Source organism: Coregonus lavaretus (assembly GCF_964263955.1).
Source record: "Coregonus lavaretus genome assembly, chromosome: 28".
In the NCBI taxonomy this organism is placed as follows: Eukaryota; Metazoa; Chordata; class Actinopteri; order Salmoniformes; family Salmonidae; genus Coregonus; species Coregonus lavaretus.
Window position 1 is genome coordinate 5,234,276 of NC_140015.1, and position 23,048 is coordinate 5,257,323.

The following is a 23,048-nucleotide window of genomic DNA, read 5'->3' on the forward strand; positions in this document are numbered from 1 at the left end:
GAAAAATAAGCGTTAAGTAAAAAATAGATCAGTAACAAATAATTAAAGAGCAGCAGTAAAATAACAGTAGCGAGGCTATATACAGGGGGTACCGGTACAGAGTCAATGTGCGGGGGCACAGGTTAGACGAGGAAATTGAGGTAATATGTACATGTAGGTAGAGTTAAAGTGACTATGCATAGATAATAAACAGAGTAGCAGCAGCGTAAAAGTCTGGGTACAATGCAAATAGTCAGGGTAGCCATTTGAATAGCTGTTCAGGAGTCTTATGGCTTGGGGGTAGAAGCTGTTAAGCCTTTTGGACCTAGCCTTGGTGCTCCGGTACCGCTTGCCGTGCGGTAGCAGAGAGAACAGTCTATGACTAGGGTGGCTGGAGTCTTTGACAATTATTAGGGCCTTCCTCTGACACCGCCTGGTATAGAGGTCCTGGATGGCAGGAAGCTTGGCCCCAGTGATGTACTGGGCCGTACGCACTACCCTCTGTAGTTCCTTGAGGCCGGAGGCCAAGCAGTTTCCATAGCAGGCAGTGATGCAACCAGTCAGAATGCTCTCGATGGTGCAGCTGTATAACTTTTTGAGGATCTGAGGACCAATGCCAAATCTTTTCAGTCTCCTGAGGGGGAATAGGGTTTGTCGTGCCCTCTTCACGACTGTCTTGGTGTGTTTGGATCATGATAGTTGGTGATGTGGACACCAACGAACTTGAAGCTCTCAACCTGCTCCACTACAGCCCTGTCAATGAGAATGGTCCTCTTTTTTTCCCCTGTAGTCCACAATCATCTCCTTTGTCTTGATCACGTTGAGGGAGAGGTTGTATCTGGCAGTAATAAGCATGATGATCAGATAGGATCATATGTCGAATTTCTATTTTCTTGATGAAAGAAAATAGAGTAGATAATCATACGAAATCAATTCGGGAGAATGTTTTGTGCCTGTTTGAATAGAAAGTGTACACTTTTGCTTTAGGGTTATCCATGTTTGAAGACATTTATTTTCATTGTTAGGGCGGCCACTTGAGTATCTGGTCAATATAATGCATAATCTGTGGTCACACACGATAACTGACATTTGTTAGTCGCACGCATTATCGCAATTGGCCCAAGGGGGAATGCATCATTCGTGGGGGACAACATGTTTATTGTTGCCTTGTTTGTAATAGGGCAAATCCCTTTGAATTCAATCATCTTTTGACAGCATTCCTTTAGATTTAAACAAAACTTTCCATACATGTTTGCCCATGGAAGAAGTGGTCAGGAGATAATGGTGCTCAAAATTGACCCATTTTTAATACCCCACCATACCATGAGACATCCATGTCGTTATCACTGGAAAACATAAATGGTTGAGTTTGATATAATTAAAAGCTTAGTGTTGTCAAACTATTAATATTATTTCTTGAAACATGTTATTATTTTAAACCTTTAAAGCTGCAATATGTAACGTTTTGCGGGACCTGACCAAATTCACATAGAATTGTGTGTTATAGATCAGTCATTCTCATTGAAAGCAAGTCTAAGAAGTGGTAGACCTGTTCTATGTGACTATTTCTATGCTTCCCATTCTCAAGTTTAGTTTTTTCTTTCGGTTTTGTACATCAGCTGAAAGTACAATATATTTGGTTTAGATGGTACAATGATTCTATACATTATATTTGCTTGTTTTGTCACAAACTGTTAGAATTTTAACAACCAGGACATGGCGGAGAGATTTCTGCATAGTCAATCTTTGTAGTTTAGACCCTATTTCACATAATCTGAGGTTTTTGTATTATGCCCGCCATTGGTTGGGACACCATGCTCCTTAATACATGGTGGGTGTCATTTCAATCATAGAAATGTAATCCATAGAATGGACCTATCCCTTCAGAACTGCAATTTAGCTGGTACACCATTTGAAATGGAAATTGAATTGACATTTTAACTTTTAATTACTACTACAAAGATGACCACCGTCGAATGTCAACTTAAATGGTAATGTCTATTCTAAAAACCTATATTTCTATGATTTCAATAGGTTTCCTATGGAGGATTGACAGTATAATTTAAAACAACATATATTCCCATTCAAGTCAACATGCTCTGATGTGTGGACCTCCAACAATCTTTGTGGTACCATTTGAAAGTTGAAATTTTAGTATACATTTATCAGCCAAAACATGACATCCACCCTGTATTCAAGAGTCTGATGTGTCTCAACCGATGGCGGGCACAACACAAAAACCTTAGATGATGTCAAATAGGGTCTAAGCTACAACAAACAGTATGTGCATTTTTGGGGGGAGTTTATGCCTTTTTAGATAATTGAGGTTAAAATATTTAAATCAGAAATGTCTTAATAGTTTGATAACCCTGTTTATAAGCTTTTAAATTATATCAATCTCGAACATTGAACTTTTCCGGTGATGAAGACATGCATTTCTAATGGTATGTTGGGGTATGCAAAATGGATAAACTTTGAGCACCTTTATCTCTTGAATGTTTTGGCATTCAGGTCCAGAAAGTCACTTTCTGAGCACTTCTACAACGTATGGAAGCTTTCGTTCAAATCAAAAAGAGTGCTGTCAAAAAGTGATTGAATTCAAATTGATTTATCCAATAGGCCTATTGCACTAGCCTCGGCTCCAAGCTTAATGTTGCACAAACTCAAGATAGAAAGGATTTAATGCCCAATGCAAACATCCACTGCTCCCTCCTTATCAGGATGTTTTCAGACCGTTCAACCACTCTTCCGAAAATATACATTTATTTACTTTATTACTTTGTCATTACTTACATTGTAGAAGACAAAAGTGACTCCAAACTCGATTCTTTGTCATTTATTTTACGTTTGTCATGACCTGACATTCAGTGATATGTATTTGCTTGCTAATATAATAATAATAATCATAATAATAAAGTTAATCATTACAGGCCTATATAATTTACAAACATTGACAAAGGACACGTGGTTGATTTTTGTTGATAAATTAAGACAACTATTTTTATATAGAAAATTATGAGAGACAGAAAAACATTTTTTTTTAACATTAAAATATCAACCATATAGTAGCCAAAATATCATACTGATAGATAACATTGCAATAACATTGCAGTATTTAACTGTCAAATTATTCAGATCAGTGATGTGGTGCTGCTAACCATTGCCTGGCTTGCATCGTAATCATAGGCCTACATAAGAACATGATTTCAACAAGAAAAATAGCAATGTATTCACTGAGGCCCGTTTCTCAGGCAGTGTAGTGAGGAAGCAGGTGGTTCTGTTGAAACCTTGTACCCATACCGGCTCCCTCAGGACCCTTTGGGTAGTTCACAGTCTGTAGAGAAAACAACACAGGACATCATAAGACATATATGACCTTGACTATGGTTATATACCAAATTGCACCCTATCCCCTATATAGTGCACTACTTTAGACCAGAGCCTGCACCATATCCCCTATATTGCACTGGTCAGAAATAGTGCAGTATAGGGAATAGGATGACATTTGGGATTCCAGTGTTGATTTTTCAGTGTAACATTTCTAGTATTGATTCAGGAGTTCAATTCACTCTGTAAGAGTGACATTAACACTCAGTGGTGTAAAATAACCCCCAGTGTTGGAGTTAATAACCAGAGTTATTGTTTTAGACTGTGGAGAGTAAAATAGTCCCATCAAAACCACGCCAATCATTATCATATTTCCCAGCATACTCTACTGCAGATAGATTTTTTTAGGATACATTTTCATATCTATGTTTTTGCAAATACATTGATTAATCTTATGCTACACAAAGATAAATAATGTACAATTATCGGAACTAATCCAATCAGTTAGTTCGATTTTTTTTTTTTACCATTACTGAAATGGTTGTTCCGGTTAAAATTATTTAGGTAGTGTTTATTTTTATTTTTTTATCAGGTTTCCTAATCCTGACAGTCATTCTGAATGTAGGTTGCGGGTGAATAAAAAATATAACTGTTGGATATCCTAACTCTGGCTGGATTCAAATAGGAATTACACATAACAAGTATAATGTGACTTGCAGGCCTGATGTGTCCTGTAAACCAGGAGTTTCCTAACACCACTGTGTTAGGGTAAATCAAATAATTAATAGTGATGGGAAATCAAGGATTTCTGAAGGCTTCGGAGCTTTCACCAAATTGTGCAGAAAAACGGTTCATTACTCAGAGCTTCATTATCGGTTCACAATGCACATTAGCGACAACTGCTGGTCAACAATAAATGGCAGCGTTTGATGAACCTCTACGGGATCGGTGTCCCGTATATGGGACGGTTGAGCTAACGTGCACTAATGTGATTAGCATGACTGTTTTAAGTAACAGCAAACCTTCCAGGACATAGACATGTCTTATATGGGCAGAAAGCTTAAATTCCTGTTAATCTAAGTGCTATTACAGTGAAAAAATACCATGCTATTGTTTGAGGAGAGTGCACAACAACAAAAAACGTATCACGGCAACTGGTTTGATACATTCACCTCTGAAGGTAAATAATGTACTTACATTCAGTAATCTTGCTCTGATTTGTCATCCGGAGTGTCCCAGAGATAAAATGTAGCATAGTTTAGTTTGATAAAATCCATTTTTATATTCAAATATAGAAACTGGGTTCTACAGTTTGAACCCTTGCTGTCTCTGGCTCCACACCCACCCCGCCCGGCCGTCTAGATGTGTGAAAGTTAGTGTATAAGCTAATGATCCATCATGTATGACATTCCTGGTAGTGTGTAAACTTACATTTTGTATTACCATATCATTTTTGTATGTTCTCTATAGTTATGTACTTGAAAATGTATCAATTGACCAATTCGGCACATTTGGGCAGACTTGATACAAAATAGTCCAGTATTGCAATGCTTCACTGGATTAATCTGAAACGTTGCACACACACTGCGCCTAAATTGCAATATTATATTGTGGCCTTTCTCTTGCATTTCAAAAATGATTAAAAGAAAAGAAAACGCATGTCTTTTTGTTTGTATTATCTTTTACCACATCGAATGTGTTATATTCTCCTACATTGTCACATTTCCACAAACTTCAAAGTGTTTCCTTTCAAATGTATCAAGAATATGCACATCCTTGCTTCAGGTCCTGGGCTACAGGCAGTTAGATTTGGGTATGTCATTTTAGGCGAAAATGGGAAAAAGGGGTCCGATCCTTAAGAGGTTAACAGACGCCCCCCCACTATTTTCATCAGAACGCCGTGGTGCTGCTGTAAATCGTTGGACAAGGCAAGGAGGGCATTAATCAGAGAGGCAACAAAGAGACCAAAGATAACCCTGAAGGAGCTGCAAAGCTCCACAGCAGAGATTGGAGTATCTGTCCATAGGACCACTTTAAGCCGTACACTCCACGGAGCTGGGCTTTACGGAAGAGTGGCCAGAAAATGAATGAATAGTTATGCACGCTCAAGTTTTCAGTTTTTTTCACAATAAAACATATTTTGCATCTTCAAAGTGGTAGGCATGTTGTGTAAATCAAATGATACAAATCCCCCAAAAATCTATTTTAATTCCAGGTTGTAAAGCACCAAAATAGGAAAAATGCCAAGGGGGGTGAATACTTTCGCAAGCCACTGTATATGGCAATGGTCTATTTGCATATAGCCCTATTGCAGCTCTGGTTGGTTATGGCACACTGGTCTGTGTAGAGTATGGGCCTGAGTCGTACCTGTCAATAGAGTACCACGGTATGAGTCATAATACCCATAAAACCTAGCGGTCAACAGGGAAATGGTTCCAATCGTATTTCCACCATTAATTTTTCACATAGGGGATTTTAGAAACACTTCAAATAAGGTCTGTTTCGTGTAGGCTTTCGTGTAAAAGAAAACTATAGAAAGTTAAATCTCGTGCTTCTTCGTCTTCTTTAAGTTTATATTGACGGACCGCCACCTACTGTACTGGAGTGTGAGGCCGGTCACGACCTATCTATACCACTATATTCTCTTAACTAACCCCGAATTTTGAATAAAATAAAATAATTCCCTACAAACCTCAATCCAGTATGCCCTAATCTCATCCTACACAACATAACTTCCTCCCTTCTGTTCCCACACTATCTCCCGTACAGATTTCCTTGTACTATAAAAATGTCTAACATCTAACACATTTTTCTGAATCAATGTTTTAATTTCCCTTCTACCCAACTACACCTGTATATCCACAATATTATTTTTCACTGCTTTATTTGCTATTATATCTGCTATATAATTTCCATAAACTCCTGTATGAGCCAGAATCTAACAGAACTGAATTTTAATACCATTTCTTTGTAAGCCCAACAACCGCATAATTATTTCTAACCATAAATCATCACGTTCTGACTTTCCAGATCTTAAAGTACACAAAACTTGATTGCACCTCCTCTATCCATTGCAATCCAACAATTATCGCAGCCATTTCTGTTGAATATACAGATAAATAATTTGTTAGTTTCTTGCATAGATTAACATCGAACTCAGGAATAAATACACCTGCTCTTGTCTTCCCATTCATGGGATCCTTTGAACCATCTGTATACACTGCAAGACAAGAATAAAACTGATTACTAATATATTGATCCATTATTGTTCCTACATTATCTTCACACCACTGTTTATTGTCTTCGATCAGGCTAAGATCAACATGTTGTCTTGTATAAAACCGTGGTGGCACATTTCCTATTGCCACAGATGACCCTATAACAGTCAATTTTCATCAACCTTTTTCCCAATCTCTGGGCCAAAACCCCTCTTTTGATATCGTTCATATTCCCAGCAGTCTTCGAGTACTGTCGGTGTAGGATGATCTACCGATCTACCCTTCAGTCTTGCCCAGTATGCCAGGGCTAGCTTAACTTGTCTAAGGGATAGTGGCATTTCCCCAGTATCTAATTGTAAAGCCTAAATCTCGCGCTTCTCTGTGCGGGGCTGATATTTGTTCTGTGCGGCAGTTCCGGGGGGAGCTGCATGCACGCGCACAGCTTAGAGAGAACATTGGTGTCCAGTAGAGGTCGGTGTTTGAAAGCAACTTAAACTTGAAGAAAGCAACAAAAAGCTCAAGTACACATGCTACAGTATCTACAATTTCAACTGATTACTGTGTTTAGCCTACAGGGTGAGTCAAAATTGCAGTGCATAATATTTAATCAGTGCAGAATCTCTTTGTTGGCGTCCCAAATGGCACACTATTCACTACATGGGCCCTGTTCAAAAGTAGTGCACTATATCAGGAATAGGGTGCCACTTGGGACACACACAGTGACCAATTTCAAATGAGCAGTGGAAGTTTAAAGTGACTCCAGAAACTCAGTTACTAGGACACCGGTGAGATCTTATTTTTTTATATTTTAGATTGAGCAACCTATTTCACATGTCAACCCTGCAATTCAACTGGAAAATATGTCATACCTCGTAGTTGTTCTGTGGAGGGAAAGGGGCGTTGCTTGGAGTCATTATGCTGCAATGCCTGCCATCAGGTACCGGTATTTGATTCCCAATGATGGACACTTGCTAAAAGACAGACATGTCAATTTTCAGTCCATTTCAAGTCTTTGCTTGAACGAAAATACGGTGTATTCATGTAAACATGATAATAACAGTTATTTTCGTTCAGCTTGATTGTTCTCCTCCTACTATTTGAGGTGCCGTGGCTGCTCAGTGCTCTTACAGTTGCCAGAACATACAGTGGGGAAAAAAAGTATTTAGTCAGCCACCAATTGTGCAAGTTCTCCCACTTAAAAAGATGAGAGAGGCCTGTAATTTTCATCATAGGTACACGTCAACTATGACAGACAAAATTAGAAAAAAAAATCCAGAAAATCACATTGTAGGATTTTTTATGAATTTATTTGCAAATTATGGTGGAAAATAAGTATTTGGTCAATAACAAAAGTTTCTCAATACTTTGTTATATACCCTTTGTTGGCAATGACACAGGTCAAACGTTTTCTGTAAGTCTTCACAAGGTTTTCACACACTGTTGCTGGTATTTTGGCCCATTCCTCCATGCAGATCTCCTCTAGAGCAGTGCTGTTTTGGGGCTGTCGATTTTTGCTCACCGTTCTTGTGATCATTTTGACCCCACGGGGTGAGATCTTGCGTGGAGCCCCAGATCGAGGGAGATTATCAGTGGTCTTGTATGTCTTCCATTTCCTAATAATTGCTCCCACAGTTGATTTCTTCAAACCAAGCTGCTTACCTATTGCAGATTCAGTCTTCCCAGCCTGGTGCAGGTCTACAATTTTGTTTCTGGTGTCCTTTGACAGCTCTTTGGTCTTGGCCATAGTGGAGTTTGGAGTGTGACTATTTGAGGTTGTGGACAGGTGTATTTTATACTGATAACAAGTTCAAACGGGTGCCATTAATACAGGTAACGAGTGGAGGACAGAGGAGCCTCTTAAAGAAGAAGTTACAGGTCTGTGAGAGCCAGACATCTTGCTTGTTTGTAGGTGACCAAATACTTATTTTCCACCATAATTTGCAAATAAATTCATTAAAATTCCTACAATGTGATTTTCTTGATTTTTTTTTCTCATTTTGTCTGTCATAGTTGACGTGTACCTATGATGAAAATTACAGGCCTCTCTCATCTTTTTAAGTGGGAGAACTTGCACAATTGGTGGCTGACTAAATACTTTTTTCCCCCACTGTACTTGACTTGAATTTTTTACATTATAGTAAGACTTATATGTAGATATGTTTCAATTACTTATTCTGTATTTCACAAGTGATATTTGTTCCGAAAGTCTCAAAACATGAAGTAACCAATCACAAATGTCTGTTGGAGACCTGGATAGCAGTGAATAGGGTACCCTGTATAAAAGCGATACTGTCCCACTTACTGTCCATGTTCGCTTCCTCATTGAAGAGCTCTACGCGACTGGTTCTCCATTTTCTCCACTCAAACAAAGTGGTCAGAGAGCATTTTGTATTATTCTGTACGTAACTCCTAGACACTCCATTTAGTATGATATGTTACGTTTCATATGGTATGTATTAATTTGTGGATGTCCAACAATCATTTCGTTTGATATGTTACGAATTACAATTCGCATGATATGTTACGAATTGCAATTTGTACAATATGTTGCAAATTTACAAAAAGTATCATATGTTACCAATTCCAATTTGATGTGGCTAACGTTAGCTAGGTAGCTAGGTGGTTAACGCTAATGTTAGCTAGCTCTATGGGTTAGGTGTTAAGGTTAGTGTTAAGGTTAGGAGTTAGCATAAAGGGTTAGGGGAAGGGTTAGCTGAAACGGTTAATGTTCGGGTTAGGGGAAGGGTTAGCTAAAAGGGTCAAGGTTAGGGTCAGGGGAAGGGTTACAGTGGCTTGCGAAAGTATTCACCCCCCTTGGCATTTTTCCTATTTTGTTGCCTTACAACCTTGAATTAAAATGGATTTTTGGGGGGGTTTGTATAATTTGATTTACACAACATGCCTACCACTTTGAGAATGCAAAGTCAATACTTTGTAGAGCCACCTTTTGCAGCATTAAAGCTGCAAGTCTCTTGGGGTATGTCTCTATAAGCTTGGCACATCTAGCCACTGGGATTTTTGCCCATTCTTCAAGGCAAAACTGCTCCAGCTCCTTCAAGTTGGATGGTTTCCGCTGGTGTACAGCAATCTTTAAGTCATACCACAGATTATCAATTGGATTGAGGTCTGGGTTTTGACAAGGCCATTCCAAGATATTTAAATGTTTCCCCTTAAACCACTCGAGTGTTGCTTTAGCAGGATGCTTAGGGTCATTGTCCTGCTGGAAGGTGAACCTCCGTCCAAGTCTCAATCTCTGGAAGACTGAAACAGGTTTCCCTCAAGAATTTCCCTGTATTTAGCGCCATCCATCATTCCTTCAATTCTGACCAGTTTCCCAGTCCCTGCCGATGAAAAACATCCCCACAGCATGATGCTGCCACCACCATGCTTCACTGTGGGGATGGTGTTCTCGGGGTGATGACAGATGTTGTGTTTGCGTCAGACATAGCGTTTTCCTTGATGGCCAAACAGCTCAATTTTAGTCTCATCTGAACAGAGTACCTTCTTCCATATGTTTGGGGAGTCTCCCACATGCCTTTTGGCGAACACCAAACGTGTTAGCTTATTTTTTTCTTTAAGCAATGGCTTTTTACTGGCCACTCTTCCGTAAAGCCCAGCTCTGTGGTGTGTACGGCTTAAAGTCGTCCTATGGACAGATACTCCAATCTCCGCTGTGGAGCTTTGAAGCTCCTTCAGGGTAATCTTTGGTCTCTTTGTTGCATCTCTGATTAATGCCCTCCTTGCCTGGTCCGTGAGTTTTGGTGGGCGGCCCTCTCTTGGCAGATTTGTTGTGGTGCCATATTCTTTCCATTTTTTAATAATGGATTAAATGGTGCTCCGTGGGATGTTCAAAGTTTCGGATATTTTTTATAACCCAACCCTGATCTGTACTTCTCCACACTTTTTTCCCTGACCTGTTTGAAAAGCTCCTTGGTCTTCATGGTGCCGCTTGCTTGGTGGTGCCCCTTGCTTGGTGGTGTTGCAGACTCTGGTGCCTTTCAGAACCGGCTTATATATACTGAGATCATGTGACAGATCATATGACACTTAGATTGCATACAGGTGGACTTTATTTAACTAATTATGTGACTTCTGAAGGTAATTGGTTGCACCAGATCTTATTTAGGGGCTTCATAGAAAAGGGGGTGAATAAATATGCACGCAACACTTTTCCATTATTTATTTTTTTGAATTCTTTGAAACAAGTTATTTTTTTCATTTCACTTCACCAATTTGGACTAGTTTGTGTATGTCCATTACATGAAATCCAAATAAAAATCCATTTAAATTACAGGTTGTACTGCAACAAAATAGGAAAAACGCCAAGGGGGATGAATACTTTTGCAAGGCACTGTAGCTAACATGCTAAGTAGTTTCAAAGTAGCTAAAAAGTAATAAGTAGTTACAAAGTTGCTAATTAGCTAAAATTGTCCATGATGAGATTTGAACACGCAACCTTTGGGACACTAGACGTTCGTGTTATATGCCCACTTATCCACCCAACCAACCACCTTCCTTATATTTCTGCCTTCTATCTTATGTAGCCATACCAAAAGTAACATATCATACTAATTTGAGTGTCCTGGATTTATAATTAATATGTTACATCTAGTCTATGAGACCAGTCTGACTCAACAGTTCACTGGCGACCTGCAAGGTCATCACTGCTGAACGTGGGACTTCGGAAACCCTTGTGAGGCTGAGTAGTACCTTATTTTCTGTAGAAATGCTAAATAATTTACCTCTGCTAGCTAGCTTCACCGCTAGCTATAGGGACTCGGTTAGCCCACGACGCGTGGCTGATGATAACTTGGCTAGCTCGCTGGGAAAATGCAAATATAGTTTATATGCGGATTTTAGAATATTCTCATGAAAATCTGTCGCCAATTGGATGGAAACCTAGCTATTGAGGCACAAACTTTAGAAACTCTCCAGCCCAGCAGAGGCCACCATCCCCGGTTTCACACCTCTTGTGCTGGCTACTGTGTTGCTAGGGGGTTGCCAAGGGCCCTTCCAGAACAGTCTCCCCTGACTAGTGTCATATGACCTGGCCATTCAATCACAGGCTTTACCTGGTGGAGATCTCAAACCTCCAACACAGTCTGCGCTTTAGTTGGACACAGGGGTGCAGAGAGACAACAGGTAAGAAGAACTCTGCACCACCTCAACACAACTCAACACTGGACCCTTCCGACAAGAACAATCCTCCACTCTGGACTTCCCAACGATGTGTTAGTACGTCACTGACCATACAATCACTATCAATAACTAGTCTCCTCTCCTGTCTGTTAGGTGTGGAAATAAAGTGTCAGTTGTATCGCTGTCTCCTGCCGGTCATTATCAGTCCTCTTGCCGGGATTCTGGGACAGTTGCACCTATAATCAAAACCGGCACCTCTATTGGAGACCACCACATGGTGGCCCTCTTTTTCACAAGCTAACTTGGCTAACTCGCTGCAAAGCAAACTAGCTTTGCAATTCTACCTGCAAAATGGTAGTATTGGTCGTGTAGAAAGAACCCTTGTTTCTAACTCTCGGTCACCTCAGGCTAGCTACTTACTGTAGCTACCTAGCTAGCTTGTGGGACTCGAGTAGCCCACGCCACTAGGCTTAGGCTAACTGACCACGCAATTCTACCTGCAACACGGTAGCTTTGCGAGTCCTCCCCCTCACCTAGTTAACCTGCGTTCAGTCGCAGGCACTAACTAGACCGCCGACCCAGTAACATGGCTCTGCGGTTGCGGGAGTAAGCTAACCTAAGGGATTAACACTATCCTAGCACAACCCCTCTAGCTAAGCACTGAGCTAGCTACAGCACACCTTTGGGTAGCTGCTAGCTAACGCGTCTCAGCCTTGTGGCTATAGCTTTCTCTACTGTGCTAACCACTACTAGCCATCAGCCGCTGTGCTTCTTTCTTCACAATGGCTACCGCTACCCCTACCCAAGATGAGCCTAACACTCAAATCCCAACGTTCTTGTGCTTGTGGTTCTAAGATTGGGACGGGACGAGAACAGCAGGAGCATGGCTGCCACGTGACAAATTCCGTTCTATTGGCCAACGTGCAATCATTGGAAAACAAAATGGATGATCTACGATCAAGAATATCCTACCGCCAGGATTGTGGGTTCGATTCCCACGGGAGGCCAGTATGAAAAGTGTATGCACTCACTAACTGTAAGTCACTCTGGATAAGAGCGTCTGCTAAATGACTAAAATGTAAGAATATCCTACCAACGGGATATTAAAAACTGTAATATCTTATGTTTCACCGAGTCATGGCTGCATGACGACACGGATAATATAGAGCTGGCGGGATTTTCCATGCATCGGCAGGACAGAGAAGCTACGTCTGGTAAGACGAGGGGCGGGGGTGTGTGTCTATTTGTCAATAACAGCTGGTGCGTGATGTCTAATATTAAAGAAGTCTTGAGGTATTGCTCGCCTGAGGTAGAGTACCTTATGATAAGCTGTAGACAACACTATCCACCAAGAGAGTTCTCATCTATATTATTCGTAGCCCTCAACGAGCTGTATAAGGCCATAAGCATACAAGAAAATGCTCACCCAGAAGCGGCGCTCCTAGTGGCCGGGGACTTTAATACAGGCACATTTAAATCCGTTTTACCTAATTTCTACCAGGATGTCACATGTGCAACCAGAGGAAAAAATAACTCTAGACCACCTTTACTCCACACACAGAGACGCATACAAAGTTCTCCCTTGCCCTCCATTTGGTAAATCTGACCATAATTCTATCCTCCTGATTCCTGCTTACAAGCAAAAATTAACGCAGGAAGTACCAGTGACTCGCTCAATACAGAAGTGGTCAGATGACGCGGATGCTACGCTACAGGACTGTTTTGCTAGCACAGACTGGAATATGTTCCGGGATTCATCCAATGGCATTGAGGACTATACCACCTCAGTAATCGGTTTCATCAATAAGTGACCGTACATACAGTACATATCCCAACAAGAAGCCATGGATTACAGGCAACATCCGCATCGAGCTAAAGGCTAGAGCTGCCGCTTTCAAGGAGTGGGACACTAATCCGGACGCTTATAAGAAATCCCGCTACGCCCTTAGACGAACCATCAAACAGGCAAAGCGTCAATACAGGATTAAGATTGAATCCTACTACACCGGCTCTGACACTCGTCAGCTGTGGCAGGGCTTGAAAACTATTATGGACTACAAAGGGAAACCCAGCCGCAAGCTGCCCAGTGAGATCGAGCCTACCAGACAAGCTAAAAGCCTTTTATGCTTGCTTCGAGGCAAGCAACACAGGAGCATGCATGAGAGCACCAGCTGTTCCGGACGACTGTGTGATAATGCTCTCGGTAGCCAATGTGAGCAAGACCTTTAAACAGGTCAACATTCACAAAGCCGTGGGTCCAGATGGATTACCAGGACGTGTACCCCTAGCATGCGCTGACCAACTGGCAAATGTCTTCACTGACATTTTCAACCTCTCCCTGACCGAGTCTGTAATACCTACATGTTTCAAGCAGACCACTATAATCTTTGTGCCCAAGGAAGCGAAGGTAACCTGCCTAAATGATTACCGCCCGTAGCACTCACGTTGGTAGCCATGAACTGCTTTGAAAGGCTGGTCATGGCTCATATCAACAGCATCATCCCGGATACCCTAGACCCACTCCAATTCGCATACCGCCCCAACAGATCCACAGATGAAGCAATCGCACTCCACACTGCCCTTTCCCACCTGGACAAAAGGAACACCTATTTGAGAATGCTGTTCATTGACTACATCTCAGCGTTCAACACCATAGTGCCCACAAAGCTCATCACTAAGCTAAGGACCCTGGGACTGAACACCTCCCTCTGCAACTGGATCCTGGACTTCCTGACAGGCCGCCCCCAGGTGGTAAGGGTAGGCAACAACACGTCTGCCACGCTGGGGCCCCTCAGGGGTGCGTGCTTAGTCCCCTTCTGTACTCCCTGTTCACCTACGACTGCATGGCCAAACCCGACTCCAACACCATCATTAAGTTTGCTGACGACACAACAGTGGTAGGCCTGATCATCGACAACGATGAGACAGCCTATAGGGAGGTGGTCAGAGACCTGGCAGTGTGGTGCCAGGACAACAACCTCTCCCTCAATGTGAGCAAAACAAAGGAGCTGATCGTGGACTACAGGAAAAGGCGGGCCGAACAGGCCCCCATTAACATCGACGGGGCTGTAGTGGAGCGGATCGAGAGTTTCAAGTTCCTTGGTGTCCACATCACCAACGAACTATCATGGTCCAATCACACCAAGACAGTCGTGAAGAGGACACAACAACACCTTTTCCCCCTCAGGAGACTGAAAAGATTTGGCATGGGTCCCCAGATCCTCAAAAAGTTCTACAGCTGCACCTTCGAGAGCATCCTGACCAGTTGCATCACCGCCTGGTATGGCAACTGCTCGGCATCTGACCGTAAGGCGCTACAGAGGGTAGTGCGCACGGCCCAGTACATCACTAGGGCCAAGCTTCCTGCCATCCATGACCTATATACTAGGCAGTGTCAGAGGATAGGCCAAAAAATTGTCAAAGACTCCAGTCACCCAAGTCATAGACAGTTCTCTCTGCTACCGCACGGCAAGCGGTACTGGAGCGCCAAGTCTAGGACCAAAAGGCTCCTTAACAGCTTCTACACCAAAGCCATAACACTGCTGAATAATTAATCAAATGGCCATCCGGACTATTTACATTGACACCCCCCTCCATTTGTTTTACACTGCTGCTACCCGCTGTCTATTATCTATGTATAGTCACTTTACCCCTACCTACATGTACAAATTACCTCGACTAACCTGTACCACCGCACATTGACTCGGTACCGGTACCCCCTGTATATAGCCTCGTTATTGTTGTTTTAATGTGTTAAATGTGTTGTTGTTTTAATGTGTTAAATATTTTCTTAACTCTTTCTTGAACTGCGTTGTTGGTTATGGGCTTGTAAGTAAGGATTTCACGGTAAGGTCTACACCTGTTGTATTCGGCTCATGTGACAAATAAAGTTTGATTTGATATCGCTGGTGCCCCGTGAATGAGGCAATGGGCAATAAAGCTGTCTCTCTGGAGGGACGCCAGCCTTCCGAGTGCTCATTGCTAACTGCGCAGTCACACCTCTGTCAGCCGATTCTCTGGAACGCGCCCCATGGTCATGCACCTTTGGGCAGCTCCTACCGGCCCCATTTCTAGCCCATTATGACATTGACCAAAGATGGGTAGTATTTCTGTTACATGTATTTGAAATATGTATTTCCATTACTTCTGGGTAAGTGTATTACACTGGGCTGAACTACACTCCAATGTACAGTTGGAAGTTTACATACACTTAGGTTGGAGTCATTAAAACTTGTTTTTCAACAACTCCACTAATTTATTTTTAACAAACTATAGTTTTGGCATGTCGGTTAGCACATCTACTTTGTGCATGACACAAGTAATTTTTCCAACAATTGTTTACAGACAGATTATTTCACTTATAATTCACTGTATCACAATTCCAGTGGGTTAGAAGTTTACATACATTAAGTTGACTGTGCCTTTAAACAGCTTGGAAAATTCCAGAAAATTATGTCATGGCTTTAGAAACTTCTGATAGGCTAATTGACATCATTTGAGTCAATTGGAGGTGTACCTGTGGATGTATTTCAAGGCCTACCTTCAAACTCAGTTCCTCTTTGCTTGACATCATGGGAAAATCAAAAGAAATCAGTCAAGACCTCAGAAAAATAATTGTAGACCTCCACAAGTCTGGTTCATCATTGGGAGCAATTTCCAAATGCCTGGTACCACGTTCATCTGTACAAACAATAGTACCCAAGTATAAACACCATGGGACCACGCAGCTGTTATACCGCTCAGGAAGGAGACGCGTTCTGTCTCCTAGAGATGAACGTACTTTGGTGCGAAAAGTGCAAATCAATCCCAGAACAACAGCAAAGGACCTTGTGAAGATACTGGAGGAAACAGGTACAAAAGTATCTATATCCACAGTAAAACAAGTCCTATATCGACATAACCTGAAAGGCTGCTCAGCAAGGAAGAAGCCACTGCTCCAAAACCGCCATAAAAAAGCCAGACTAGGGTTTGCAACTGCACATGGGGACAAAGATCATACTTTTTTGAGAAATGTCCTCTGGTCTGATGAAACAAATAATGACCATCGTTATGTTTGGAGGAAAAAGGGGGTCGCTTGCAAGCCGAAGAACACCAATGCAACCGTGAATCACGGGGGTGGCAGCATCATGCTGTGGGGGTGCTTTGCTGCAGGAGGGACTGATGCACTTCACAAAATAGATGGCATCATGAGGAAGGAAAATTATGTGGATATATTGAAGCAACATCTCAAGACATCAGTCAGGAAGTTAAAGCTTGGTTGCAAATGGATCTTCCAAATGGACAATGACCCCAAGCATACTTCCAAAGTTGTGGCAAAATGGCTTAAGGACAACAAAGTCAAGGTATTGGAGTGGCCATCACAAAGCCCTGACCTCAATCCTATAGAAAATGTGTGGGCAGAACTGAAAAAGCGTGTGCAAGCAAGGAGGCCTACAAACCGGACTCAGTTACACCAGCTCTGTCAGGAGGAATGGGCCAAAATTCACCTAACTTATTTTGGGAAAATTGTGGAAGGCTACCCAAAACGTTTGACCCAAGTTAAACAATTTAAAGGCAATGCCACCAAATACTAATTGAGTGTATGTAAACTTCTGACCCACTGGGAATGTGATGAAAGAAATAAAAACGGAATAAATAATTCTCTCTACTATTATTCTGACATTTCACATTCTTAAAATAAAGTGGTGATCCTAACTGACATAAGACAGGGAATTTTTACAGGAATTGTGAAAAACTGAGTTTAAATGTATTTGGCTAAGGTGTATGTAAACTTTCGACTTCAACTGTAATTTGTCACAAGATACTTTCGAGAGCTGTAAAATACTTTTCTATACAATTTTTTTTAGAGCAGTAAAAAAATTTTTGCCCTCTTTCACCCTGCATTGGTATCAGAACTTTGATGGCCCTATGTTGTGATAAATGAGCGTCTGCTAAATGAACTACATGTATATGTAAAAATTAACAATTGCAAAGCATGCTGAGTATTATTCTAATGAGCTCCACACCGAAACAAGGCCAATAATAATACCCAGTGTGCTTTGCAGTTCAATTTGGTACATTTTCATATATACATTTACATTTTGGTCATTTTGCAGACACTCTTATACAGATTGACTTACAGTAAGTGCATTTAACTAATGTAGATAAACAACAAAATATCACAGAATGTAAAAAGTTTCTGTAACCGTTACTGAGAATGTTGTTGCTTTTCGGGCCGGCTACTTGCAAATTAATTTCTATATTTTAAAACACAAAATACATGTATTTGAATTAAATACATTTCAAAATATACAGTAAGTATTTTGTAGTTTATTTTGATACATTGATCTTTATGGTATTTTGTAATTGTATTTTGTAATTGTTGCCCATCCCTGGCATTGACATTAACATGGCCATCCTGCAACCCTCTGTTATGTCTGGGCGCGTTGCCTTTTCCCAGACTTATCGTTTTTTGATTTGTCTGTGCTTAAAGATTTCTCCTTGGCAGCTAGTCTGGTCACACGCTTTCTTTGAGCCCTGGGCATCCCCAAAAGCAAGAGTGTGGACTGTTCTCTTCCGGCTCGCTGTTAAAACGCAGTTTTCCCTGGTATATTTCTCCCTTCTCTGTGGCTTAGGATGACTCTTAGTCGTATCTTGGGAGTCTTTTTGACCTCTTGCCCGCCCAGTGTTTGGGAGTAGTGAACTACATTTTGCAGTAGCTTGGTGGTAGTTGAACTAAATTCAAATCTAGGTAGTGTTTTCAGTAGTCAATAAATGTTTTGCCATGTGTAGCTAAGTACTGAAACGACACACTACTTTTTTTGCAAAAATTACATTAAATATTGGTGAAGTAGGCAATCATTTTTTTTTTTTCGGCATCAGACCTGCCTAATTCCCACTTGAAACAGTTTTTGTGTTTAATAGACTAAATGACATATTATGTTAACATATGATCCCAAAGTGATCTGTCTTGCAATTTGTAGTCTATGACATTTCAAATTTACATATGATAATTTTTCACAAAGTAGTTTGGATGTAGTGAACTACTTTTTCAAATTAACTTTCGTTAGGACATTTTGTTTCTTCTTCTTAAGGGTATCTTTAGTGTAGCTTAACTTCTTCCACTGTTAAGTAATTGGTTGCTTGGTAAACTATATTTTCAAAGTAGCTTCCCCAACACTGCCCGTCTCCTTCCCCAGAAGAGCATCTCTCCAGCATCTTGCTGGAGGGGAAGAGAGCTTTAGATTACACTGTTATGCTCTCCTTGGTACCTGCTCTCGACAGAGGATGGATACCCTTCTTCTCCTATACCATCTTGTACTGGGATGGTTCAGACGTTTGTTATTGGCTACTTCAAGTTTTGAGACTTTCGGATCAAAATTCCATTTGTGAAATTCACTATATGTACAAAAGTCTGTGGACAGCCCTTGAAATTAGTGGATTCGGCGATTTCAGCCACACCTGTTGCTGACTGGTGTATAAAATCGAGCACACAGCCATGCAATCTCCATAGACAAACGTTGGCAGTAGAATGGCCTTACTGAAGAGCTCAGTGACTTTCAACGTGGCACCGTCATAGGATGCCACCTTTCCAACAAGTTAGTTTGTCAAATTTCTGCCCTGCTATAGCTGTCCTGGTCAACTGTAAGTGCTGTTATATTGAAGTGGAAACGTCTAGGAGCAACAACGGCTCAGCCGCGAAGTGGTAGGCGACACAAGCTCACAGAATGGGACCGCCGAGTGCTGAAGCGCATGGTGCGTAAAACTGTTTGTCGTCGGGAGCTTCATAAAATGGGTTTCCATGGCCGAGCAGCCGCACAAAAGCCTAAGATCTCCATGCACAATGCCAAGCGTCTGCTGGAGTGTTGTAAAGTTCTCTGGAGTGATGAATCACACTTCACCCTCTGGCAGTCCGACGGACGAATCTGCATGGTGCAGATGCCAGGAGAACGCTACCTGCACTAATGCATAGTGCCAACTGTAAAATTTGGTGGAGGAGGAATAATGGTCTGGGGCTGTTTTTCATGGTTTGGGCTATGCCCCTTAGTTCCAGTGAAGGGAAATATTAACTCTACAGCATACAACGACATTCTAGACGATTCTGTCCTTCCAACTTTGTTACAACAGAAGGAAGGCCCTTTCCCGTTTCAGCATGACAATGCCCCCGTGCACAAAGTGAGGTCCATACAGAAATGGTTTGTCGAGATCGGTGTGGAAGAACTTGACTGGCCTGCACAGAGCCCTTACCTCAACCCCATCGAACACATTTGGGATGAATTGGAACGGCGTCTGCGAGCCAGGCGTAATTGCCCAACATCAGTGTCCGACTTTACTAATACTTTTGTGGCTGAATGGAAGCAAGTCCCCGCAGCAATGTTCCAACATCTAGTGGAAAGCCGTCCCAGAAGAGTGGAGGCTGTTATAGCAGCAAAGGAGGGACCAACTCCATATTAATGCCCATGATTTTGGAATGAGATGTTTCGCGAGCAGGTGTCCACATACTTTTGGTCATGTAGTGTACTTAACTCATAATATCAGAGAACCTGGGTAATGTAAATAACCTTGAGATTTACAACATTCTGAAAATAAAAAAATTGACAGAAATCTATGTCCATAGACTCACCTCAGGGGTGGAACGACAGCATTGGCAGACAGCTCTGCAGGCGAATGACGAGACACAGATGGACACTATAAACTCCAGCACGGAGAAAACAGCCAGAACACCTGAAATTCCCTGGGACCTGACCTATAGACAGAGAGGAACAGGAAACAGCAGTTAACTACACCTCACTGCCATTTTGGAGCAATTATGAACCCTTTGTGAACTTTGACTCCAGTTTCGATGTGGACTAAAAATAACTATAAACTAACTCAATAGCAGTTATCTACCTTACTATTGCTTGCATGTTGGAGTTGTCACATATAGGCATAATTTAAATGAGCCTAATAAAAAGCATCCAACAGTACAATACAAAAGAATATAGATGATAAATACCCCTTTATCAATTTACAAATATCTCCTGACCAATGAAAGTAAAAAAGGAATAAGTATTTGGTATATACCCAATACTGTTGACAGACATAGTATGGAGGGTAGGATGAAGGATTGTCTGGATAGTAACAGGAGTAGAGGATCCCAGCACCGTCTAAAGAATGGAGGATGATGCCAGTAAGAGCAGTAACCGTGGCAACAACATTCATTACCAGGGAGCCATTCACCTAAGGGACAGAGAGCAGAAAGAGGACATGGGAATGTCTGGTTGTGGATGAACATTTCTGAGAACAAAATGCAATACCGAATTCAGTGTGTTGTTGTTCCTTATAATCGTTATTACAATTCTTTAAAGGTGCACAGTTAATGCCAGTGCCCACCCCACTGCTTGTGTCTTGGGAGGAAAACAAGCAGGATGAATGAAAACATGAAGGCCTAGTGTACAGTAGATTCTATGTCTTCAAATAGAGTGGAACTTTATGAATCAAAAGCCTAAACTTTATTGAGGAAAAAAAATATTGATACTGACCAGACATTTGTTCAGTTTGTTGTCAGCGGCAACAGTGAGAGAGCCTGCAATTACATACTGGGAACAAGGAAGAGATTATTCAACTCTACGTCCTAAATGGCTCCCTATTCCCTCCATAGTGCACTATATAGGGAATACTGTGCCATTTGGGACACACATATTTCTACTGTATGACCAAAGTTCAAATTCAAGTTGAATTACACCCACATAGAATTCCATACAAACAGAAATGCATGAGTGTATAATTGGCATAGGCCTATCCAAATACATATACGTTGATAAAAGTCATTAGTTAAGACAAGTCATTATTTATAAAGCATTACCTCAAATTAAATATATATATTTTTTTAAGTGACATGATTTAACTATGAGGACGTTTTGTTTTGCATCCAGGCAGACAGGAAATGTAAGATAGGTTTGTTAGACAGAACAGCTCACTCACAATGATAGATCCCCAGACAAATATTCCACTGACTACTCCAATATTGTCCAACATTGGTGCTGTAGCCATCACGATTCCTGTCAACAGCATCATCAAACCAATCATGATCTGTACGGTCTGTGAGAGAAAAAGAAAGTACAAAGCAGGAAATTCATTTTTCTCTTCCAATACGTTCAACCAAAATGCTTGTTTTTTATTTCAAAATAATTTAAAAAAAGAAATTCTTACCCCAAGAGCTTTTGGATGCCCCGCCCGGAAACTTCCCAGCGCTGAGTAGACCGTCTGTCCCAAACAGTGAGGGGCAGAAGCAACCCCCGCGACCCCCATCTCGTTTCCAGTGGGGTGTACATGGGTGATGACCACCACCCCGTTAGTGGTGGTTGTTACAGAGCTGGACATCTTCACAGAGGAGGGAAGGATGTTTGTAGTACAGTAAGAGGTGATCTGACTGATTGTTGTGCGTCAAACTTTATACTTTACCTGGGACTTCCTGGTAATAATGTACCTGTGACTGTCATGGTTAACAAGTGTGTCAGCCACACATTAGACTTTGAACTCTCTCCATTGAATATAGGCTGTGTGTCATAATGACATGTGGCGCTTTGAGGTGGACAATCACCTGTCTCGATCAATGAGAGAAGGCTAGAAATAGATTATATGGCGGCGTACACTGTTGGATTACTTGAGTGGTAGGAACCTGTTTGAGTGGTTTAATCTGTTGCTGTTGAAACAAAGAGGAGGAAGTTGTTGTGACTTTAAGGTTCACCATAACCAGTGGCGATTTTAGCACCTAATCTTGGTGTGGCAAAAAATATAATAATGTGGGATGCATGCCAGCAAAGCCACTACACAACACAACACTAAACAATACATTAATTACACTATAACGGTGACAAACGGTGCTCACAAACTGTTAGGGTCTACATAAAGCAGTCCCAACAGCAGTCCCAACACCTTACCACAGCTACACCTGGCTATCAGCGGAGCTTTGTCTGGCAGCGAAACAGTTCATTCAGCCTCATTTACTGCCTTTAAAAAATATATAGCTGATATGGTTGACTTGCTTAAACAAATGTGGGTTCTACTGACAATTGTGATGTACAAACTATGGCATAAGGGGACGACAAGCGGACGACAATCCATAATTTCGATTAAGACATTAATGAGCGAGCTAGGACAGACGTAGTAAATATAATGATTTGTTCAGCACTTTTGAAATGAACAGCGACAGAATTCAGAACATGGGCCGTCTTACAGTGTTCTCCCTGTACACCAAGTCAGAACCGTGGGATAAATAAAGGGGGCATATAAGCAGACAATGAAGGCTCTTACAATATTCGATGATTATATTTCTCTAAAACAGGTTATAGGCTACATGTGCACCACCAAGTCAGAACAATAGGCGAAATTACGAGGGGAAAATATACCAAATTATTAGGTTGA

The 23,048-nt window shown here is 41.4% G+C and overlaps 1 protein-coding gene across 1 annotated transcript; it reads right to left on the reverse strand.

Annotated features, from left to right (window-relative positions):
* Positions 1-3,169: 3,169 nt before the first annotated feature.
* Positions 3,170-22,043, reverse strand: LOC311104116 (membrane-spanning 4-domains subfamily A member 4A-like). The gene is made up of 7 exons (XM_084145788.1): positions 21,834-22,043; positions 21,606-21,722; positions 21,164-21,220; positions 20,706-20,861; positions 20,266-20,388; positions 7,394-7,495; positions 3,170-3,313 (listed from the first exon to the last, which is right to left on the reverse strand). Exons 1-7 carry the CDS (start codon positions 22,002-22,004, stop codon positions 3,227-3,229), a joined length of 813 nt encoding a protein of 270 aa, XP_084001914.1. The 5' UTR covers positions 22,005-22,043; the 3' UTR covers positions 3,170-3,226.
* Positions 22,044-23,048: the final 1,005 nt, after the last annotated feature.

Excerpts from the sequence above, each read along its gene's own strand:
- LOC311104116 (XM_084145788.1), bottom strand. The coding sequence starts at position 22,004 with ATGTCCAGCTCTGTAACAACCACCACTAACGGGGTGGTGGTCATCACC. Across the intron at positions 20,862-21,163 it reads ACAAACTGAACAAATGTCTG|GTGAATGGCTCCCTGGTAAT; the intron begins GTCAGTATCAAT and ends TCTGTCCCTTAG. Across the intron at positions 20,389-20,705 it reads ATGTCTGTCAACAGTATTGG|GTCAGGTCCCAGGGAATTTC; the intron begins GTATATACCAAA and ends CTCTGTCTATAG.